The sequence below is a fragment of the Hyperolius riggenbachi genome, chromosome 5, assembly GCF_040937935.1.
Source record: "Hyperolius riggenbachi isolate aHypRig1 chromosome 5, aHypRig1.pri, whole genome shotgun sequence".
NCBI classification, from domain to species: Eukaryota; Metazoa; Chordata; class Amphibia; order Anura; family Hyperoliidae; genus Hyperolius; species Hyperolius riggenbachi.
The window spans coordinates 57053161-57074983 of NC_090650.1; the positions used below are offsets into that span (position 1 = coordinate 57053161).

The following is a 21823-nucleotide window of genomic DNA, read 5'->3' on the forward strand; positions in this document are numbered from 1 at the left end:
CTCCAACTCCGCAACTCAGACTCCACAGCTCTGGCCGCAAAAAAAAAAGGTCTCATGCTGCATCTGAGCATGGGAACCAACATGGAGGCCTCATGTCCACCACTAGCTAGTTATCGGCCGGTTGATGGGAGCAGCTGACCAGTGGTGAATTCACAGCCTTCAGTTGCTTGAGGAAAAAAGAGGCCTGACAAGGTTCACCTAATGATCCAGAGGGAGCTCAGACAAAGACAAAACCATTACATTAATCACATAAAACTAATCCCATGTATGGATCAAGGCTGAGAACATCGTAGCAACAACAATGGAGTGAATCACACAGTGAGACTTAAGAATCCACTCCTCGGCGTGATGTCATGCCCCGCTCTGGCCAGCATCACCTCAGGGTAAAAGGATATCAAGCACACGCTATTCAGGGTGGAAAAACAATCTTGGAGCAGGTGAAGTTACAACGTGTCAAACGATTACACAAATAACGTCTTCTGGTAGCTGTAGGCAGTGATACTGTTTTTTAGTAATGTGCCTGTTTCTCGAACACAATCAGTACCATATTGACTTCTTCAGATGTGGTTCAACAAAGCAGGAAAGATGAGCTAATGTAGATGTAGAACAGTATAAATAGTGCTGTGGGTAAAGAAACAGATTGTTTTTTGTCTCCGTTGTGAATTAAAGGTTTTTACAGTCTGAGGTTCTATTAATGGAAGGTCAGGAGGAATTTATACCAAAGTGTTCTTCTGCCATACCCTACGGCTCCCTGGGTGATCCAACAACTTCCCATGTAGACTGTGGAGCCTATAATTATTTGAAAGCGGACCTGATCTGATAACCTACAAAAGTAAAATGAAAACTGCCGATGCATGTGGATTTGTTGAAGACATCAGATGGTGTTTCTCAGCATTATCATAGCATGTATTACTTTCAATATGACTGCATTAACCAAGAACCCCCCTACTTTAAGTAGCATCACCTAAAGTTCCCCTTAATGCATATAGCTTTCTTAGGAGTATGCCACAATTTTATAGAAGTGAGTTTCCAAGATTCCTTTATTTAGGTTTTTGCATATGTTATGGCCAGGACCCAAAGTCTGGCTGCTTCAGGTTTTGTCAGGCCATGTTAAGAAAGGCTGGACTTCTGCGGCCAATGTGCGAAACTGGCTGCTGTGGAATAGGCGCTCCACAGTCTGAGCGGGATGAGGGGTTTTGGATGCTTGCATTGCTCCAGAGACACTTATCTGTGATCAGCTGAAGCCGCCCTGATCTCGCCTGGAGGACTTCTCTTGTGGACTGGGGTCGATCTTAATTCTCAAATGTTAGCAGTGGGGCAGATGGATACTTGAAGAGTGCCTTTGTGCTGAGCAAAGCCCCCCTGGCTGCATCACACAACATGACCAAACCCTGTTCCCCTATACCCTGCAGAACACTGCCAGCTTCAAAGCTCCCAGGTCCAATGTAGAGATACCTGGCTGCACTCCCTTGTGCAGTGCAAAGAGGTCAGTCCACCAGAGCACCAGGCAGCAATACAGAAGAAACCAGCCCACTCCCGTCAATCTTGCAAAAATATCCTCTTGCATGTTACTGCAAAAAAGCTTCATAGTGTACAAAAAAATCTTAACGTGACACGCCAATTGCAAGTCATAGGCAGTAGAAAGGTAACCATGTGTCCCTAAAGTCCATCAAATAACCCGCTTGTCACGGATATTACAGGCTAAAAGAGAGCTAGATTCCCAATCACATAACTCGTGTCTTCCTTACATAACAGACACTCGCCTAGAGCAGTTTTGGGTTGCACACTCGCCAAATAAGCGCACATTATTTGACGGAAAATACTCCAATTGTGAAGCGTTTCGTGGAGAAAACCCGCTTCAACAGGTAAATTATTGGAGTATCAGTTTCCAAGTTTTCAAGTTGGTCACCTCCGGACGGCAAGCCTGAAAACCTTGCAAAAAAACGTTCCCGGTGAGGCGGGGTTTCTTCCACAAAATGCGTTGCAATTGGATTATTTTTTGATGGTGGAATTTTTTTTTTTTATTCTATGCTCATCGAGTCTACCTTCTTGGGGGTAAGTTCACCACCACCTCCTTTTTAAACGGTTTTTAATGTACCGTATTTCATCCAGTGTTGGTGCCTCGGTTTATTACCCAGAAATAACACCTGGTCTCCCAGAGTGCTCTGGGAGGAGAAGGCTGCATAAATAAAAAGCCTAGGCTTATCACTAGGAGGGCGGGATTACATAACAATATACAGCAATATATGGATATAGGAAGCGTTTCTGACAGGAAGGCTTTCTGATGCTCAAACCAGGATAAACAACATAAAATTGGGTATTCTGAATAATGGATTTCATTCTAATATATCAAATATTTTGTTGTGATGCCTTTTTACTGTAAATGGCACCTTTGTATAATACTATAAATAGTCCTGTGTAATGACATTTATGGCAGCCAATTAAACAAAAAAAAAATATTACTGTACAAACATTCTCACCTATAAATAACATTGAATGTTTTCGTGCAAACTTGAGACCCTCATTCCTGTCTACTTCTCGGTTGTCCTAAAAATAAGAAAAGAAAAACACAATGTATTCAGATGCAAAACGGTATGACAACATTTATGGCCGCTAGTTTTACAAAAAGCACAAACGGGGTAAAGAGACGCACAGGTTAAATAAAATGGGAGTTAAAAGCAATATAAAATAGAGAAAATGGTGAGGTGGCTCACCTCAATGATAACAGTCTTGTTCTATACGAAAACAAGTGTATTAGCACGGGCATGTGCTGGTGTGTTACTTTCTATGGATTTGCAGTCTATCCTCAGTCTATGGAAATTCTGTGGTCCAAACCACACTCCGATTCCTCCCTCCACTAAATCCATGGGAAAAAAAGGGTTGTATGGCAGGTCTCCGTGAGACCACTGATCCAGCACTGGGACCCTCTGGAAGTTCGCAACCACACTCCCATCCATGTGGCCACTCTACGCAGGACACCAAGCACCTGTGCAGTAGCACAGAGTCCCTTGGGCTTGGCGGGGGGGAAAAAAAAAAAAATGTGAGCAGCTCTATGGTACTGTGCACAATGCATCCTGCTCAGTGCGGCCAGGGCCAGTTCTAGCTACATTGGGGCCCGGGGCAAAAGTAACTTGGGGCCCACCCTAGCAATGCGTCTCCTCCACTCACTGCAAAGGGAGTGAACTTCCGACATGTCTCCTGGGTCCTGATCACATGATAGGACGTGATCGGAATCCAGGAGATGGTGTCAGCGCCTCTTGGTGGTGGGAGAGGGGTGGTGAAAGACTCTTCCATCACCGGGTGGCGCTGTAACGCTGACTACATCTCACTTGTCATATTACGTGATCAGGACCCAGAAGACATGTCGGGATTACATGGCCGATGCGATGGAGGAGAGAAGAAGCTGATCCAGCCGTCTGGACAGGTAACTATAACAGCCACCTGCTCTGCATAGCCTGCCAGGTTGGGTAAAGTTGGCACGCTTCCCCAGGTGCAGGAAAAATTTGGCTCTGCAGCAACAAAATTTTACTTAAAGAGCCTGCTAAAAGTTTATAACAGTAGCACAGTACATAAGGGAGAAAAACACTTTACTTACCTTGTCTATCTTGTTTCCAACTAGCATTTTTACTATGTCATTTCTTGTGCAGTAGGTTTCCAGCTCATTTAACCAGTTGTCCAGCTTTGCAAATGTGTCCCTTCTTGTCACATCATAAACTAAAGACAGGAAAATGAGAGTATAATGTGCTAAGTCTCACTACAAGGCCAGTGCAGCTACTAAATACACTGTTAACAAGGAACCTCCATTCAAATATTCACATAAACAAGAAATAGACTGGAAATATTTGCACATTGAGTGGGAGAATGTTGAAACAAAAAGTGTACAATGGAGAAATCTCAAGCCACGTACACCATTATCAACGTTTGTCACCTGAAAGGAGGTTAAGAGGATGGCTTCAATTCACTAAGATCTGTTTGGTAAAAAATGATGGATCAGTAAAATACCGCATTAAGTATTGTTGATTTTTTTTTATCTGAATTCACAAAGATCTTCACACATGCGGTAGTAGTTTGGTAACTTACTGTAAAATGGTCTTTAAAGGACCACTATCACGAAAATTGTAAAATTAAAAATATATTTAAACACATACAAATAAGAAGTAGAGTAAAATGTGCCATAAATTACCTTTTTTCCTATTTGCGGTCATTTACAGTGCGCAATAGAAATCTGACAGAAGAGACAGGTTTAGGATTAAAGTGTAGAGAAACCGAGAGCCCAATATAGTGTAGTATGTTAAGCATAAATGAAGTAAAGGTTATCGTGAGAAAATTATACTCACAAACATGGGTTACCACACAGGCAACCACTGTATAGGCAGGTAAAGAAGATTAGACCTGTCCTCACTCAGGGATAAGAAGTCGCTCTCTGTAGATGCGAAAGGGGGTAGATCACCCCTCCACCAGGGGTGGACACGGTATAGCAGTAGGAGAACAGAGGCGCCAGCAGGATAAAAGTGGATAAAAACTTTAAAATTTGCTGGGAGGAAGTGGTGGACTTACCTCCATAAAGCAGACACGAAAGACTGTCTGAATAGTAGTCACATTTATTACTTAGTACCCCAAAACAGTGCAACGCGTTTCGCAGGCCCAGCCCGCTTCATCAGGCAATAAAAATGGGGACAAGACAGAATTTCAGCAATAGCAGGTGTAGCGCCTCAGGGTAGGCGCTGAGGGGCTACACCTGCTATTGCTGAAATTCTGTCTTGTCCCCATTTTTATTGCCTGATGAAGCGGGCTGGGCCTGCGAAACGCGTTGCACTGTTTTGGGGCATTAAGTAATAAATGTGACTACTATTCAGACAGTCTTTCGTGTCTGCTTTATGGAGGTAAGTCCACCACTTCCTCCCAGCAAATTTTAAAGTTTTTATCCACTTTTATCCTGCTGGCGCCTCTGTTCTCCTACAGGTTTAGGATTAGTCCATCTATTCATGGGTGAGCTGGGCTATTCCAAAACCTGTCGGTTCTGTCAAATTTCTACTACTTACTGTAAGTGACAGCATCATAGGAGAAAAGTAATTTATAGCTTATTTTACTCTGGAAGAAAAGTACTTCTTATTTGTACGTGTTTACGTTATTTTAAATGTTTATGATTTTCGTGATATTGGTCTTTTAATTCATTAGGACCTCTTCAGTAGACAGTAGAAGTGTAACCAGCTGTGAAATACGTCTCAGTCAGTGGCGTAGCTAACAGGCTGTGGGCCCCAGTGCAAGTTTAGCATTGGGGCCCCCCAAGCATGCTATAGATAAAAATTGATACAACACACCAAAACCAACCAAGGACAACCACAGTGTCAGAGATGCAAGAAGGGGATGGGGAACTGTGTGTTTATGATCACCACTATTCAAATCATCTATAGAAGTGAATATTATCAGCACAGGACCAGCTAATACTGTATTTGAGGGGTGGGCCCCTCAGGACCCCTCTAGCCCAAGGGCCCCGATGCGGTCATTACCTCTGCACCCCCTATTGCTACGCCACTGGTCTCGGTAGCAAGCTGTGTTCTGCTACGGTGATGTTCTCCCGCTTCCAGCTACAGTTGCGCTGATTCTTCAGATACAAGAGGTCTGCCATGAGCCGTTCATTTGCAGCTGCTCCTTTAGGGCCCATTCACACTAGAAATCGCTAAACGCAAATCGATTTTCTGGCGACAGTGTATAGAAAGCATTTTTCCAGCATTTTTCCAGCGATTAGCGTTTTGCGATTTCTAGTTCAATTAGCCTTTTGTGAGTAATCTGCAAGGTTGGCTGGGAAAAAAAAAAAAAAAAAAAAAAAAAAAAAAAAAAAAAAAAAAAAAAAATCGCTGGTAAAACTGTCGATTGTGAACAGGCCAGCGATTTCTGAGCGATTTTCCAGCGCTCCAACCCTTAACATTGAACCGTTAATCGCTCAGAAAAGGCTGCAGGCAACGCATTTGTGTTTCAGCAAATCGCTTACATGAGAACACTTCCATATACTCTCATTGTACACGTGTTTTCAAACCGCTAGCGATTTGCAGCAATGCTGAAATTGCTCTAAAAATGTACAAGTTTGAATGGGCCTTAAACTGCATGACTCCTTTATTCCCTCTGATTCACTACACTCACGTCTAACGTGATACAGGGAAGCCTCTATGAATGTGGCCTTCTCCTGCATCGCGGTTTTTACTTTTTGGTTCTGCCCGGCAGAACATTTGCAACATTTGAGTAGTAGGACGGGAAGGCTCCTCCTACAGTAGAATCCCTTTAAAGTAAACTCCAAGGGCCCAGGAAAAGTATTTTACTGTATCAGAATTGGTCATACATTGAATATTTATACAGACGCATTTGCTGGGACCTGAGGACTGAGTTTACTATATCAGAGTTTACTATGAGATTCTACTGTATTGGCTGTCTCCTTTGCCTCTTCATTTCACCTAATGTCTGATTGTTAGTCAGTGGCAGCTCTAGGCTGGTCTTAACCTGCTGGGCGTTCTGATTCCCGCGGCCGTATGGTTTTTTCGCCCATTTTTTTTTCTTATGTAGCTAGTCTAGTGCTAGCTACATGATTGGCTGCTCCCTGCGGCGCCCCCCCAGCGTCTCCAATCACCGCCAGCGCCAAGTCCCATCCGGAAATCCCGTTCTGAACGGGATTTCCTTTAGGGCTTCCCCCGTCGCCATGGCAACGAACGGAGTGACGACATCGTGACGTCACAGGGACTCCCGATCCACCCCTCAGCGCTCAGCAATTCACGAACTGAATTGTCAGTTTGGCATCTAATTTGGAGATCACATTACAGGATAGGGGCATGTTCCCTTTGTGAGCTTGTGGTGTGTATGGAGGACATGAGTGTTGTCTGATGGTGGCTTGATCAACCACCTGTTGATGTGTATTTTTAATGACTTTCTATTTTTTGATACAACTAATAAAGTTATGGTATTTTAATATAGTTAAATTGTTTGAATTGCTTGGGGTGTACGTCCTTTTTCTTCCTCCAGAGTTTTTGATTAACCTACACTCACCTAAAGGATTATTAGGAACGCAGAACGCAGAACATTTATATTGCGCTTTTCTCCTGGCGGACTCAAAGCGCCAGAGCAGCAGCCACTAGGACGCGCTCTAGAGGCAGTAGCAGTGTTAGGGAGAGTTGCCCAAGATCTCCTACTGAATAGGTGCTGGCTTACTGAACAGGCAGAGCCGAGATTCGAACCCAGGTCTCCTGCGTCAGAGGCAGAGCCCTTAACCATTACACTATCCAGGAACACCATACTAATACAGTGTTTGACTCCCTTTCGCCTTCAGAACTGCCTTAAAGTGAATGTTTACCGTATTAAAAAATAAAAAGTCAGACACTCACCTAAGGAGAGGGAAGGCTCGGTCCTAATGAGCCTTCCCTCTCCTCTCCCGGTGCCCGGTCCCACGCAGGATCCCCCGTGGCAGTATTCGACCAGTTCGGTCAAATACTGCCACTTCCGCATGCCTTCGGGAGCTTTCGGAAGCCTTCGGGAGCACTCGGGCTCCCGATGACGCGGCCGCTCCATACTACGCATGCGCGAGCGCCCTCTATGACGCACTCGCGCATACGTAGTATGGAGCGGCCCGTCTTCGGAAGCCCGAGTGCTCCCGAAGACCTCCGAAGTCCCTGCGGCGGCGGACGCGAACGGGGGAGCCAGCGCAGCACCGAGGGCACCGGGAGAGGAGAGGGAAGGCTCATTAGGACCGAGCCTTCCCTCTCCTTAGGTGAGTATCTGACTTTCTTTTTTAATACGGTACCCATTGGCTTTAATTCTACGTGGCATGGATTCAACAAGGCCTATATTGATAGGATAGCATCTTGCAGTTGATGGAGATTTGTAGGATGCACATCCAGGACACAGAGCTCCCATTCTATCCTATACCAAAGATGCTCTATTGGGTTGAGATCTGGTGACTGTGGGGACTATTTTAGTACAGTGAACTCAGTGTCATGTTCAAAAAAACCAATTTGAAATGATCCGAGCTTTGTGACGTGGTGCATTATCCCGCTGGAAGTAGCCATCAGAGGAAGGGTACATGGTGGTCATGAAGGGATGGACATGGTCAGAAACAATGCTCAGGTAGCCCGTGGCATTTGAACGATGCCCAATTGGCACTAAGGGGCCTAAAGTGTGCCAATAAAACATCCCCCACACCATTACACCACCACCAAGGCATGATGGATACAGGTTTTCATTCTGTTTACGCCAAATTCTGACTCTCGAGACTCAGACCAGGCAACATTTTTCCATTCTTCAACTGTCCAATTTTGGTGAGCTCGTGCAAATTGTAGCCTCTTTTTCCTATTTGTAGTGGAGATGAGTGGTACCCGGTGGGGTCTTCTGCTGTTGTAGCCCATCCACCTCAAGGTTGTGCGTGTTGTGGCTTCACAAATGCTTTGCTGCATACCTTGGTTGTAACGAGTGGTTATTTCAGTCAACGTTGCTCTTCTATCAGCTTCAATCAGTCGGCCCATTCTCCTCTGACCTCTAGCATCAACAAGGCATTTTCGCCCACAGGACTGCCGCATACTGGTTGTTTTTCCCTTCTAGAAATGGTTGTGCGTGAAAACCCCAGTAACTGAGCAGATTGTGAAATACTCAGACCGGCCCGTCTGGCACCAACAACCATGCCATGCTCAAAATTTCTTAAATGACCTTTCTTTCCCATTCTGACATTCAGTTTGGAGTTCAGGATATTGTATTGACCAAGACCACATCACTAAATGCATTGAAGCAACTGCCATGTGTTTGGTTGATTAGATAATTGCATTAATGAGAAATTGAACAGGTGTTCCTAATAATCCTTAAAGAGAACCTGTACTGAGTAAAAATATTTAAAATAAACACATGAGGTAACTTCAAATGAACATTGCAGAGTTACCTTGCCATCAGTTCCTCTCAGAAGCTCACCATTTTCTTCTGACAATAATCACATCCAGTTCTGACAATATTTTGTCAGATCTGAAATATATCAGTTGCTGTCAGTAAAATATCAGTTGCTGTCAGTTATAGCTGAGAGGAAAACGGATGTACCAGGTAATGCCCATGTTTCCCTATGGCTCAAGTGGGCGATGTTACAGTTTAACAGTGTGCTGATCAGAAAGCTGTTATGGGTAATGGCTATTTTCAAAATGGAGGACGGAAAATTCCCTTGATCATAGTGAACAAATAGGACGCGGGACAGGAAAAAGACACTGAGGAGTAGACTACATGGAAGGTAAGTATGACTTGTGTATGCTTATTTTGACTTTTATTTTCAGTACAGGTTTTCTTTAAGGTGAGTGTATTTTACAACAGCTTTTCATAATATTTAGCATTATTCTCAATCATCTCAAATTAATTTGCACTTTAACAATCTTACTGAATAATGTGGAATTGGCTACATGCAGACTTGGGAAAAACTTTATTCATTCTGACCACACCATTAATAGTTAGTTGGTCAAATGAAACCATTAACTAATATTATTCATTAATATAGATTTGTAATGATCAAGGAAAATTTTGCAGGCGAAACTCAAAGAATTAGAATATGGTGCAAAAGTCCATTTATTTCAGTAATTCAGACTCAGTACATGCAAAGCGAGATATTTCAAGCATTTATTAGTTATAATTGTGGTGATGATGGCTTACAGCCAGTGATAATCGTAATCTGCTAAGTACGATTACGCCCAATTGAGTGTAAATTTAGGCAAGTATGCCTACAAGTAATAAATTCGTAGTTCAATTGACTTCGTATAATAATTCGTAATTGCGCATGAATTTACGCAGAATTTCATGTTGACTTTGGCGGTGAATAGCAAATCCCCCATACATGCTATTGCTACACGTTAAGGAAAATCGTGGGTACAAGTCAAATTTTTTTTTTTTTTTTTTTTTTTTTTTTAAAACCTTGTAGTTTGAGAAAATCAATTTTAAAAATGCAAAGAAAAATGAGTGTAAAAAACATTTTTTTTGTAGGTTTAAAATTGATTTTCTCAAAAACTACAAGGTCTTTTTGAACAATTATTTTTGTAACTTGTACCCACTATTCGCCTTAAAGAGACTAACACATTGTTGAGCCTTATTTCTTCTATCCTATAAGTTCCTATACCTGTTCTAATGTAGTCTGGCTTACTGCAGCCTTTTCTAATTGCACTGTCTCTGTAATAAATATCTTATCTTCTCTCCTCTGTCGGCTCTGTCGGGCTCAGGCTGGAATGTGTGGAATGTGCAGCACTGCTTGTCATTGGCAGAAGCTTTACACACCCTCTCCAAGCTCTGTATGAGTCACACAGTGAGCTGTTCTCAGCCTATCATACTCTGGTTAGAAGCCATGTCTTGTTTGTAAACACTGCCTAAAACTGGCAATTACAAGCCAGGATTGCAGCAGGGAGTGGCAGAAACCGCACAGAGGGGCCCAGGAGAACATAATAAAGAGAATGGTATGCTTTTCATTGTAAGAATTTACAGATTCTCTTTAACATATGTAGCAATTTTTGTAGCAATAGCATGTATGGGGGCTTTGCTATTCACCGCCAAAGTCGACATGAAATTATGCGTAAATTCATGCGTAATTACGAATGGTAACAAATACGCATTACGTCTATGATGCGTAATTGCGTATTACGATGCGTAATTGCGCATGGACGTAATTTCTGTTCATCACTACTTACAGCTTATGAGAATCCCAAAATCTCAGACTATTAGAATATCGTGAAAAGATTCAATATTCTAGGCTCAACAGTGTCAGACTCTAATCAGCTAATTCATCCAAAACACCTGCAAAGGGATCCTATTTCATAGAGAAGTTTCACCTTTTAAAGAGAGACTCCGACCAAGAATTGAACTTTATCCCAATCAGTAGCTGATACCCCCTTTTACATGACAAAGCTATTGCATTTCACAAACAAACCCATCAGGGGGCACTGTATGACTGATTTTGTGATGAAACCCCTCCCACAAGAAACTCTGGTACCGCGGTACTCTGGGCAAACTGCCACAATGTAACAATGTTCACAGACAGGAATTAGCTGTTTACAGCTGTCTGTAACAGCCAGAACAGCTAGAAACAGCTACATAACCTGCCCACAGTAACAATGTCACCATGTAATACATGTCAGAATGTGAATCTGGGAGAGGAAAGATTTTACAACAGGCAAACACTGACTAAATCATTTATACATAATTATGGTAAAAATGAAGCACTTTTTTTATTACATTATTTTCACTGGAGTTCCTCTTTAAGTTGAATGACTGAAATAAATGGACTCCTGCACGATATTCAAATTTTTCGCATTGCACCTGTACTTTCAAAATTCTATCATTAATAGAACAAAATAAACACATGAAAGCACAAGATTTTCTTACCCAATATTACACCTTGTGCGCCTCTGTAATAACTAGGTGTCAAGGTTCGGAAACGCTCTTGTCCGGCAGTGTCCTGTAACAGACACACACAAAAATATAACGTGTAAAAGGGTTTACTATTTACAACAGAAAAACAGAATTCGATGTCTGCATATGTTGTACCACAGCTCCATCTCCTGGACAAGCAGAGTAGCTGCATACATGGTTGTAGCATACAGAGTTGAATATACAGTAATTTTTTATTTTATTAAGTATACTATTATATAGCGCCGACATATTACGCATCGCTGTACAGAGTATATTGTCTTGTCACTAACTGTCCCTCAGAGGGGCTCACAATCTAATCCCTGCCATAGTCATATGTCTATGTATGTATCGTGTAGTGCATGTATCACAGTCTAGGGCAGACATGGGCAAACTTGGCCCACCAGCTGTTATGGAACTACAAGTCCCACAATGCATTGCAGGAGTCTTACAGCCACAGTCATGACTCAAAGGCAAATGCATTGTGGGACTTGTAGTTCCTTAACAGCCGGAGGGCCAAGTTTGCCCATGCCTGCTCTATGGCCAATTTAGGGTGAAGCTAATTAACATATCTGTACGTTTTTGGGATGTGAGAGGAAACCAGAGTGCCAGGAGGAAACCCACATTGACTTGGGTAGAATATACAAACTCCTTGCAGATGTTGACCTGGCTGGTACTCGAATTGGGGACCCAGCGCTGCAAGGTGAGCGCGCTAACCACTACGCCACCGTGCTGCCCTCAAATAGTGAGCATGGAATACGAGCAGCACAGAAATCCTGAATTAAATTTCCATTTGCAACAATTTCTACATGATGTTTGGGTGTTTGTTTACTGTGCAGTAGATGTTGCCCCAAATCTGACTTATAAAACTGTACTAGGAAAGAACCACTATTTGTTAAAGAGAACATGAAGTGAGAAGAATATGGAGGCTGCCAAGCTACCAGATGCCAGACTACACTGCTGATTCTCTTCCTCAAATAACTTAAATATTACACCCAGAACAAGTATGCAGATCAGATGCTTTGACTGTAGCCCGACTCCACTGGCTGTATGCTAAATCCAAAAGCTCAGCATGACAGCCAGGCAACTGATTTGCATGATTCATAAGGGAATGAAGATGGCAGCCTCCACATTCCTCTCACTTCAGTTTCCCTTTAATGCTGGATTTCTCTTCCCAGCATGCATCACTTAGCAGCTTCCTGTAGGCATCATGATGTAACCACGCTACAGGAAAAGTAGGTTTTTTAGCAACAAACCAAAATAACATTTGCAATGCTACATAAACTCTGCTATGCCGGGTATGCGCATTAGACACGGTATTTGTGATGAATGGAGTATCCAGCATGTTTATGTGTAGAGATGGCCCGAACGGTTCGCATGCAAACTTATTCGTGCTAACATCGTGGGTCTGCGTTCACTATCAAACGCGAACCCTATGCGAGTTCGACCCGCCCCCTATACTACATCATTGGGCTAACTTTGACCCTCTATATCACAGTCAGCAGACACATGGCAGCCAATCAGGCTGCACTCCCTCCTGGACCCCCCCCCCCCCCATTATATAAGGCAGCAGCGTCAGCCATGATCTCACTCTGAGTGCTGCAGTATTAGAGAGAGAAGGGAGAGACATTGGAGAGGTAGTGAAAGCGATAGGAGGTCTGTTAGCTTTCTCCTTGCTGATATTTGTTGATGAAAAGCACCCCAAAACAGTTCTTTTGAGAGCTAATGTTCTTGTGATGTGGTTTTTTTTGTCTGTGTGGCTCACTGACACTGCATATACAGCCCTGTCTGTCGCAGCTGGCCCTTGATAATTGCTATACAGTGCCAGGCCCAGCACATTTAGTGCCTAGTGTGACTGCTGCATGCTGTTTTATATACCAGTCCGTTCATACCTTTTCACTGCACCTGTGTGACCGCACGCTGTTTTATATACCAGTCCGTGCATACCTTTCACTGCATCTGTGCGACCGCATGATGTTTTATACACCAGTCTGTGCATAGCCTTTCACTGCACCTGCGCGACCGCACACCGTTTTATATACCAGTCCGTACATACCTTTTCACTGTACCTGTGTGACCGCACGCTGTTTTATATACCAGTCTGTGCATACCTTTTCACTGCACCTGTGCGACCGCACACTGTTTTATATACCAGTCCGTGCATACCTTTCACTGCATCTGTGTGACAGCATGCTGCTTTATATACCAGCAGTCAGTGCATCCATTTTCACTGCACCTGTGTGACTGCACATTGTTATACCAGCAGTCACTGAATACCTTTCACTGCATCTGTGACTGCACATTGTATTATACCTGGCAGTCAGTGCATACCTTTCACTTGAATGGATGGCAGACTTGCCCTCCATAACAGATTCTCAAAGGAGTCCTCCTGTATTGTTATTTTTCGTCACTACCTCCCTGATTTGAGACTTGCGTGCCGTGCCTGCTGCCTTCCTTGGATGTGTGGTGGTAGCCAATCTTGCTCCTCTGCCCACAGCAGCCAGGTGTCCGTTAAGGAAATCTTTGAGCGGAAGAAGCCAATGTCTGCCAGTCACCCCCTTGCCTGGGGTCTGACAGCTGGCATGGTGGAACTGTTAGGTCGCCAGCTGTTACCATTCCAGCTGGTGGACTCTGAGGCCTTCCAAAAATGTGTGGCGATTGGGACACCGCAGTGGAATAGATGTAAGCTTTAACAATGGTAGAGAAAGAACCATCGAAAGTTGATAAGGCAGTCAGACATTACCTAACCTGACATCACTGAGGAAGAGCAATCTCGCCATGGTGCGCACCAGTCCAGCACGGCCATCACTACACAAACAGCTGTTTGCGGTGCGTTACACAGTGAGTTTGGTCTGTCAGTGTGAAGCAGTACACTAATTACACTACCTGATTGATGTATACACACGCAAGATGTTTTAAAGCACTTGATGCCCTCAATTTAGGAATGCAATGTGATTTCTATCCTTTAGGGATTATAACCCTGCTGTGCGGAAGTTCGTGTTCGAGGATCGCGAACCTAAAATCGGAGGTTAGAGCCATCTCTATTTATGTGAGACAGTGTATTTGTGGTGACTGGAGTATCCACAATGTTTATGTGATACGTAGCAGGTGCTGTATCACACAACTGTGAAACTCATGTGACTCGATCTCCCTGCACGATTCTGGTCACTGACCAAAGCAATTGTTCCGCCTGCTTGTCTTTCATTATTCTTCTTCACTATTAATATTTTATCACAACCTACCAGTTTACCTTTATATTTTTTGTACTCGTACTTACGGTGGGGAAACAGTTTCATTTTTTACGGTTTGTGGAGAAAAAAAAACCAAAAAACCTTTCCATTTATCATATTGCACAGAATACATTATGCAAAAAAATAAAATAAGCTTGGCAATTCGATGCATGTTCAAGGCTTTTAAAAAGGTTTAAAGGCCAAGCTACCCAGGACTCGGTTTTTGGCTCTGTAATGAATATTCCACAGAAGGCGCTATTCATTCCGCTTCTCAGACAGTCCTGGGGAGGCCTGCCAGACAAACACAGCAAACAAACTGGCAGTGCATTATATGCTGGAACCCATCTAGGAAATGTATCATTCTACAAATGACAAACTGTGGATAATAAGTCTGGCAATTTACTGCACCTCTAGTCAGACGTGTGAACTGACAGCCCTAGAAACAAACCGCAGAAAAATGGTAAAAGACTGTTTACGGCCATCACAAAACACAACAGGATTAGCGGGTCTGAAATGTAAATACAGGCACATGGGGCCTGTTTCACTACGGGGCGGAAGAAAATCTGCACTATGCATTAAATCTACTGCCCCACACCGTGCACGAACTTGCACTCCATTTACTAACACTTGCACTGTTTGCACACCAAAACTTTTGTTTAAAGAGAAACCGTGACCAAGGATTGAACTTCATCCCAATCAGTAGCGGATACCCCCCTTTCCCATGAGAAAGCTTTTCCTTTTCACAAACTGATCATCAGGGGGCACTGTATGGCTGATTTTGTGGTGAAGTCCCTCCCACAGGAGACTGTGAGGACCATTTTCCTGGCAGTTTCCAGTCTGTGAACCTTGCTGCATGGTGGGAAATAGCCATTTACAGCTGTTTCCAACTGCCAAAAAAGCAAGCAGAAGGTACTTCCAGTAACATCACCTGCCAGCAGTAAAAATGTCACCATGTGATAAATGTCAGAATGTAAATCAAGGAGAGGAAAGCTTTTACAATGGGCACACAATGACTAAATCATTTATACATAATGACTGTAAAAATGAAGCACTTTTTTTATTACATCATTTTCACTGGAGTTCCTCTTTAAGCTAAAGAACTAGCACCCACACCACAGTTCACAAAAACACTAGAAAGTGCAGCTGCATAACCTATGCAAGATCATATGCAACAAATATCCCAACACTGACAATCCATTTGAGGCTATGTTCACAGTGGCAGTTACATTCCCTGTAACAGCAGGAATAAAACGCGTGATGCGTCGCATACAGTACATGAATAGCAGGGCTGTGGAGTCGGTACAAATGTCATCCAACTCCTACTACAGGTACCTGAAAATGCATACGAGAGGAATCAGCGCCGGGAGACTTGGGCACAGGATACAGCCGGTATATGGCTGATTCTGCTGCTGCACAAGTCCCAGCCGTGTTAATTACTATTCCCCCTCCAGGTCCATGTGGATAGTGGGGAATGATGTAATTCGGCTTCCAGCTGCGCCCAAGTCTCCTGCGCTGGATTTCTAGTGTTCACATGAAAATTGCTCCAACTCCGATGTCCAATTTTTACCAGGACTGTGGAGTTGGTGGAAAAATCATCCGACTCCTTAATTTATTGAAACCTGCGACTCCAGGTACCCAAAATTGTTTTGAATCAGACGCCCTGATGTATATAGTATGCTTCACTTTAAGGCTTAGTTCCCACTTGCGACGGATCAAATGTAGCCAGCAGGAGCGGCCAGTGTAGTTACCACTCTGATGGTCCACTGTGGTTCGGCTGGAGCCCAGGGCAGATGCGTTAACCCCCCCCCCCCATAGGCTATATCTGTCTGGGATTATTGTGGACTACACAGAAGTGCAGCCTGCTTACCGCAACGGATCTCAGATCTGTTGCAGCATGACTAGTGTGAATCGCTCCTATATATGAAATAGGAGCTATTTACTGTGAGTTTTGCGATGAGTGGAGAAAGGACAAAAAATGTCCGTTCTCTGCTCCAGTAGAAACACAGCCTTAATGCCTGCGTTGTGGTAACGCACTGCCTACAGAACATTACGATGCCACACACTCAATGCACCCACTGCAATGTGAATGTCACTATAGGTGGTGCATTGTCATACAGCAAGCTGCGTTACAAAGCGGCATTTATGCCGCACCGCAATGCTCCACTGTGAACGTTGCTTAACACCTTGGTGTCCAGCCATACAAAGTCGTGTCCCACACCATAGACAATATAGAAGAGGAATACCAGCCACATTATAAGGTTGTCAGAAAGCAGTGACCAGCATGATCGATATCCTCCTCATTTCATCAATCAAGAGTAACCCTCAGGTTCTGATCAATAAGACAATCCCCAGAAGGCAGCATGCCTTGACTTATGATCCCAATTTCCTCCTCACAGCCAATATATGTACTTGATATACAGGACAAGTACCGCTACTGCCCGTTACTTGCGGATGGTAAAATAAGATGCACATCCGTAATGAGTAGCAAGTACAAAGTATACAGGGCATATTTTGGTGCAAGACGTAGCAGGAATATTTTGAAGGAGGTTTCGTTTTAACCTGATAATAGTGACACATTATAAATTAAAATTACTATCAACTGACCTAGCTGCATGATTCAAACCTTGTAGTCTTCTGTTGCATTTATATTTGTGCCACTTCTTACTGCCACTAGAGGATGCTGTTGGCCTAAGTGAGCAATCCATCTCTCAGCAAAGCTCTTAAATCATATCCAGTGCTGGGTTATCAGAATCAATTTTATCAGAATCAACTTATTTTCGCCAAGTAAGTTTGCACCTACAAGGAATTTGTCTTGGCAGTTGCTTAACAAACACAAACAAAAACAATACAAGGACAGACAGTGTGAATATTACAAGTTAAGGACATTATAGGTATAGTGGCAGTAAGCAATGTGAGAATTGTTCATGTTTAGTTCTGTGCTGATTACTTTCAGTCCTAGCAGCTCTAACGTGGTTCAGCAATAAGTACGGCTACCGCTTGAGGAAAAAAGCTGTTCCTGTGTCTAGAGGTTTTGGTAGCGATTGACCGGAATCTTACCCCTGAAGGAATGCGCTGGAAGATGGAGTGAGCTGGGTGAGAGGGGTCAGAGGCAATTTTGGTTGCTCTCTTTCTGCACCTGCTAGCGTAAAGATCGTGCAGGGAAGGAAAGCTACAGCCAATTATGCTTTCCGCTGATCGGATGATGCGCTGCAGCCTCCCCTTTTCTAATGCTGAGCAGGAGCCGAACCATACAGTCATAGATGAGGTTATGGTGGATTCGATGATTGCAGTGTAGAACTGCACCATTAGATTTTGAGGTAGGCCAAACTTTTTCAACTGCCGTAGATGGTACATGCTCTGTTGTGCTTTCTTGACAATAGTGGCAGTGTTGTTGTCCCATTTTAAAGTCGTTTGAGATCGTGGACCCAAGAAACTTGAATGACTACTTGGGTTATTGTGGATCCATTTATGATTAAGGGGAGGTGCTGGGGGGGTGGTGGGGTGGGGGGTGGGAGATCTCCTAAAGTCTATTATCCTCTCCATAGTTTTGAGAGCATTTAGTTCCAAGTTGTTGCTGCTGCACCAGGAGGAAAGCTGTCCCACCACATGCCTGTATGCAGACTCATCCCCATTTTTTATGAGACCAACAACTGTTGTGTCGTCTGCAAACTTCAGAACCTTAGATGGATCTGTGGAGATGCAGTCATTGGTGTAAAGTGAGTAGAGCAGTGGGGAAAGCACACAGCCCTGGGGTGCACCAGTACTGACTGTCAGAGAGCTTGATGTGAGTTTACCGAGTCTAACACGCTGTCTTCTGTCGGTTAAGAAGTCGGTTATCCATTTGCAGATGGATTCAGGTATGTGTAGCTGGGAGAGCTTGCTGTGCAGCAGTGATGGAATTATGATATTAAATGCAGAGCTGAAATCTATAAATAAAATCCTGGTGTAGGTTCCTGGGGTGTCTAGATGCTGTAGTACATAATGCATACACATGTTCACGGCATTGTCTGCGGATCTATTAGGCCTGTAGGCAAATTGCAAAGAGTCCAGCAGGGGATCTGTGATGGATTTCAGATAAGTCATTATCAGTTTTTCAAATGCTTTCATGACCAGTGATGTCAGGGCAACAGGCCTGTAATCATTTAAGCATGTAGGTTTTGTTTTTTTGAATTGGTACAATAGTTGAGCTTTTAAAAACAGGCAGGAACAATTGAGAGTTCTAGAGATGCATTGAATATGTCTGTGAATACAGGCGCTAATTGGTCGGCACAGAGATTCAAGCATTTCGCAGAGATAGTGTCTGGCCCCATTGTTTCCTGGTTTTTGTCTTTTAAAGAGTCTATTTACATCTGATTGGCATATTGTTAGAGCATGCACATCTGGGGACAGGTTAGCAGATTGTGTCTGGTCTGCTGTGTTGTGTACATACTGAGGCACTGCAGGGGGTGGAGACAATGGCTGGTTGGAGGAGTGCTCAGTTTGCTTGTTGCAGAGATGCAAATTGACTTGTTGTGTTTGGCTTTTGTTGGTAGTGTCAAACCTGCAATAAAATGTATTCAGTTAATTTGCAAGCTGCAGGTTATGTAGTGAGGGGGGAGATTTATTCTTCCTGTAGTTTGCAATTTCATGTAGAGATTTCCATATTGTGGATGAGTCGGCATTAGAAAATTTTTCCTCAAGTTTTTGAGAATAATCTTTTTTTGCGGCGGTAATGGCTCTCTGCAGTTTGTATTTCGCAGCTTTGTGGAGGACTTTATCGCCTGTACGATATGCCTTTTCTTTATCGAGGCGCAGCTTCCTAAGATGTGATGTAAACCAGGGTTTATCGTTATTGTACCTGGTGCACTTTTTTGTGGGGATGCAGGACTCTTAGCAAAAGGTAATATATGATGTCACAGCGTCAGTGTATTCATTTAGGTCACTGGAGGATTCTTTAAATAAATTCCAGTCCGTTAAATCAAAGCAGCTCTGCAGTTTTTCTACAGCTTCACTAGTTCATTTCTTAACTGTGGTCACTACAGGTTTGGCAGTTTTTAGTCTTTGGATGTATGTTGGGATAAGCTGTATAACAGCATGATCAGAGTTCCCCAAAGCTGCCCTGCTGGCAGAGCGATACAAGTCTTTAGTCGTAGTGTAACAGCGATCAAGTGTCTTACCTTCTCTAGTTGCGCTTGTGAGGTGTTGCCTGTATTTGGGGAGTTCTTTGGAAAGATTAGCACTGTTGAAATCCCCTAGTATGATTAAAAAAAAAAAAAAAAAAAAAAAAAAAAAAAAAAAAAAAAAAAAGAATCTGGGTACTCCCTCTCCACCCTCAGTGATTTGGAGCGCAGGCTGCATACATGTTTGTGGAGGGATGTACCCAGCAGCCAAAATAAATGAAGTAAACTCACGGGGTGAATAGAAGGGTCTGCAGTTTATGAAGAATATTTCCAGCCCAGCCGAGCATGTCCTCTTAATAACTGTAACATCCGTGCACCATCTATCATTAACATAGAAGCAGAGTCCTCCACCTTTGGTTTTGCCTGAAGTAAGTGGGTCCCGGTCAGATCTGTAGAGTGTAAATCCATAAATCTGCAGAGCGTTGTCTGGAATAATGCTCAGATAGCCAAGTTTCTGTGAAGCAAATAGCCGCAGAGAGATGAAAGTCCTTCTTTGTTCTGATCAGTAGTTGAAGCTCATCTAGTTTGTTGCATATGGACCTGACATTAGAGAGTATGATTCCAGGTAGTGGAAAGCGCAGTCCTCTGCGTCGAAAGAGAGTCTGGATCCCGGAGCGCTTGCCTCTTCTTCTAAGCCTCACTGTCTGGTTCAGCACTGTAGCTCCACTGGTCAGAATCCCCAGAAGATCAAGAGTAGATGAAATATCCAGGGGTAGATTATATTTAGCTAAGTTTCGAATGCTCAGTAGTTGTTCACTGGCGAAGGTTATCCGGGTTGGGTTGCACAAGGCAATGTTGAAAACCAAAAATACATAAAACAAACCTAGAATGACAGAGTAAGTGGTCGAGGCTGCCATCTTCAGGCGCCTCTATAAGATCATGATGGCCAAACTTGTTTGGGGTAGACTTCCCTTTATATACATTAGGTTAAATCAGATTTGTAACAAAGTGGTTACAGAAAGACAGATATACTAACATACAATCAGATAGGGAGGCGAGTTTATATGGGATGGCTTTACTCCTCTGAGAACCATCATTCTACATACTGACAAAATAATAAAAAAAAATGAAAAATACATTTTTTCATCAGCCATTGGAGCAGGCAATCATCAGCTGGCATAATTACATGACAGGGCTCCTTCAGAACAAGTAAAGAAGTTTACAGAAACAAGGCATGTCGCCCGCATAGATAGGGATTTGATCCTTTGGGTGACAGTTATAGGCTGAGTGCTGTACAGATGTGTTACAAGGCTGTAGTTCTGTTGCTATAGAGCACAGGCGTCAAACACAAGGCCCGCGGACCAAATGTGGCCCTATGTGCTATTTTGCAGTAAAAGAATGACAGAGCACTGCCTTCCTGTCCAAAGGAGCACACTCGTAACAGTGTTCCTGGTTAAAACATTGTCAGTTTGAGCTGAGGTGCAGCAACAAAGCACAGGACTCACAGTGACATTAGCATGATGCTGTGTGCACTGTGTACCAATCTTTATAATTCTGTGCACCAAAGTCCTTTTTTATGTACATGCGACCACTGACTTGTAGGATGGAATAAAGAAGCAGATGGCTTTTCCATTAGTGAGCAAAGAGATTGCCCACTAATTTACTGTATTTTTAAGATTATAAGACTCACTTTTTCTCTCCCAAAAGTGGGGAAAAAAGTTACTGTGTCTTTTAGTCCAAATGCAGGAAGTTCCTGACTTGTGAACGCCTGCCAATATGAACCTCCAACCCGCCGCGATGTTGGGGACTCCCCGTGCTGTGCCCATACAGAGGAGGACACGGGGACAAATCGATGATACAGGGGGACACAAGGGGGACAGAGGAGGACACAAGGGGGACAGAGGAGGACCCCACTAAAAAGGGCAGCCTGTGGTATAATACTGAGCCAAATACAGAGCCGGCATGTCACACAGTAGCACTCACACACCCATGCACAAAGTCCATTTAACTCCCGGGAGCAATGAGACACATTGTGATCCAAAGGACAAAAATGGAATGCTGGGCAGTGTAGTCCAGGTACTAGGCTCTTCCAAG

General features: G+C 43.5%; 1 protein-coding gene across 1 annotated transcript in view; it reads right to left on the reverse strand.

The window, feature by feature from the left end:
- Positions 1-21823, reverse strand: part of RAB18 (RAB18, member RAS oncogene family) — a 77685-nt gene that overhangs the window by 7152 nt on the left and 48710 nt on the right. Inside the window, exons 4-6 of the mRNA XM_068235725.1 lie at positions 11377-11449; positions 3596-3714; positions 2481-2547 (exon numbers count right to left, since the gene is read on the reverse strand). Coding sequence (XP_068091826.1) covers positions 2481-2547; positions 3596-3714; positions 11377-11449 — 259 coding nt within the window. The remainder of the gene's footprint in view (positions 1-2480; positions 2548-3595; positions 3715-11376; positions 11450-21823) is intronic.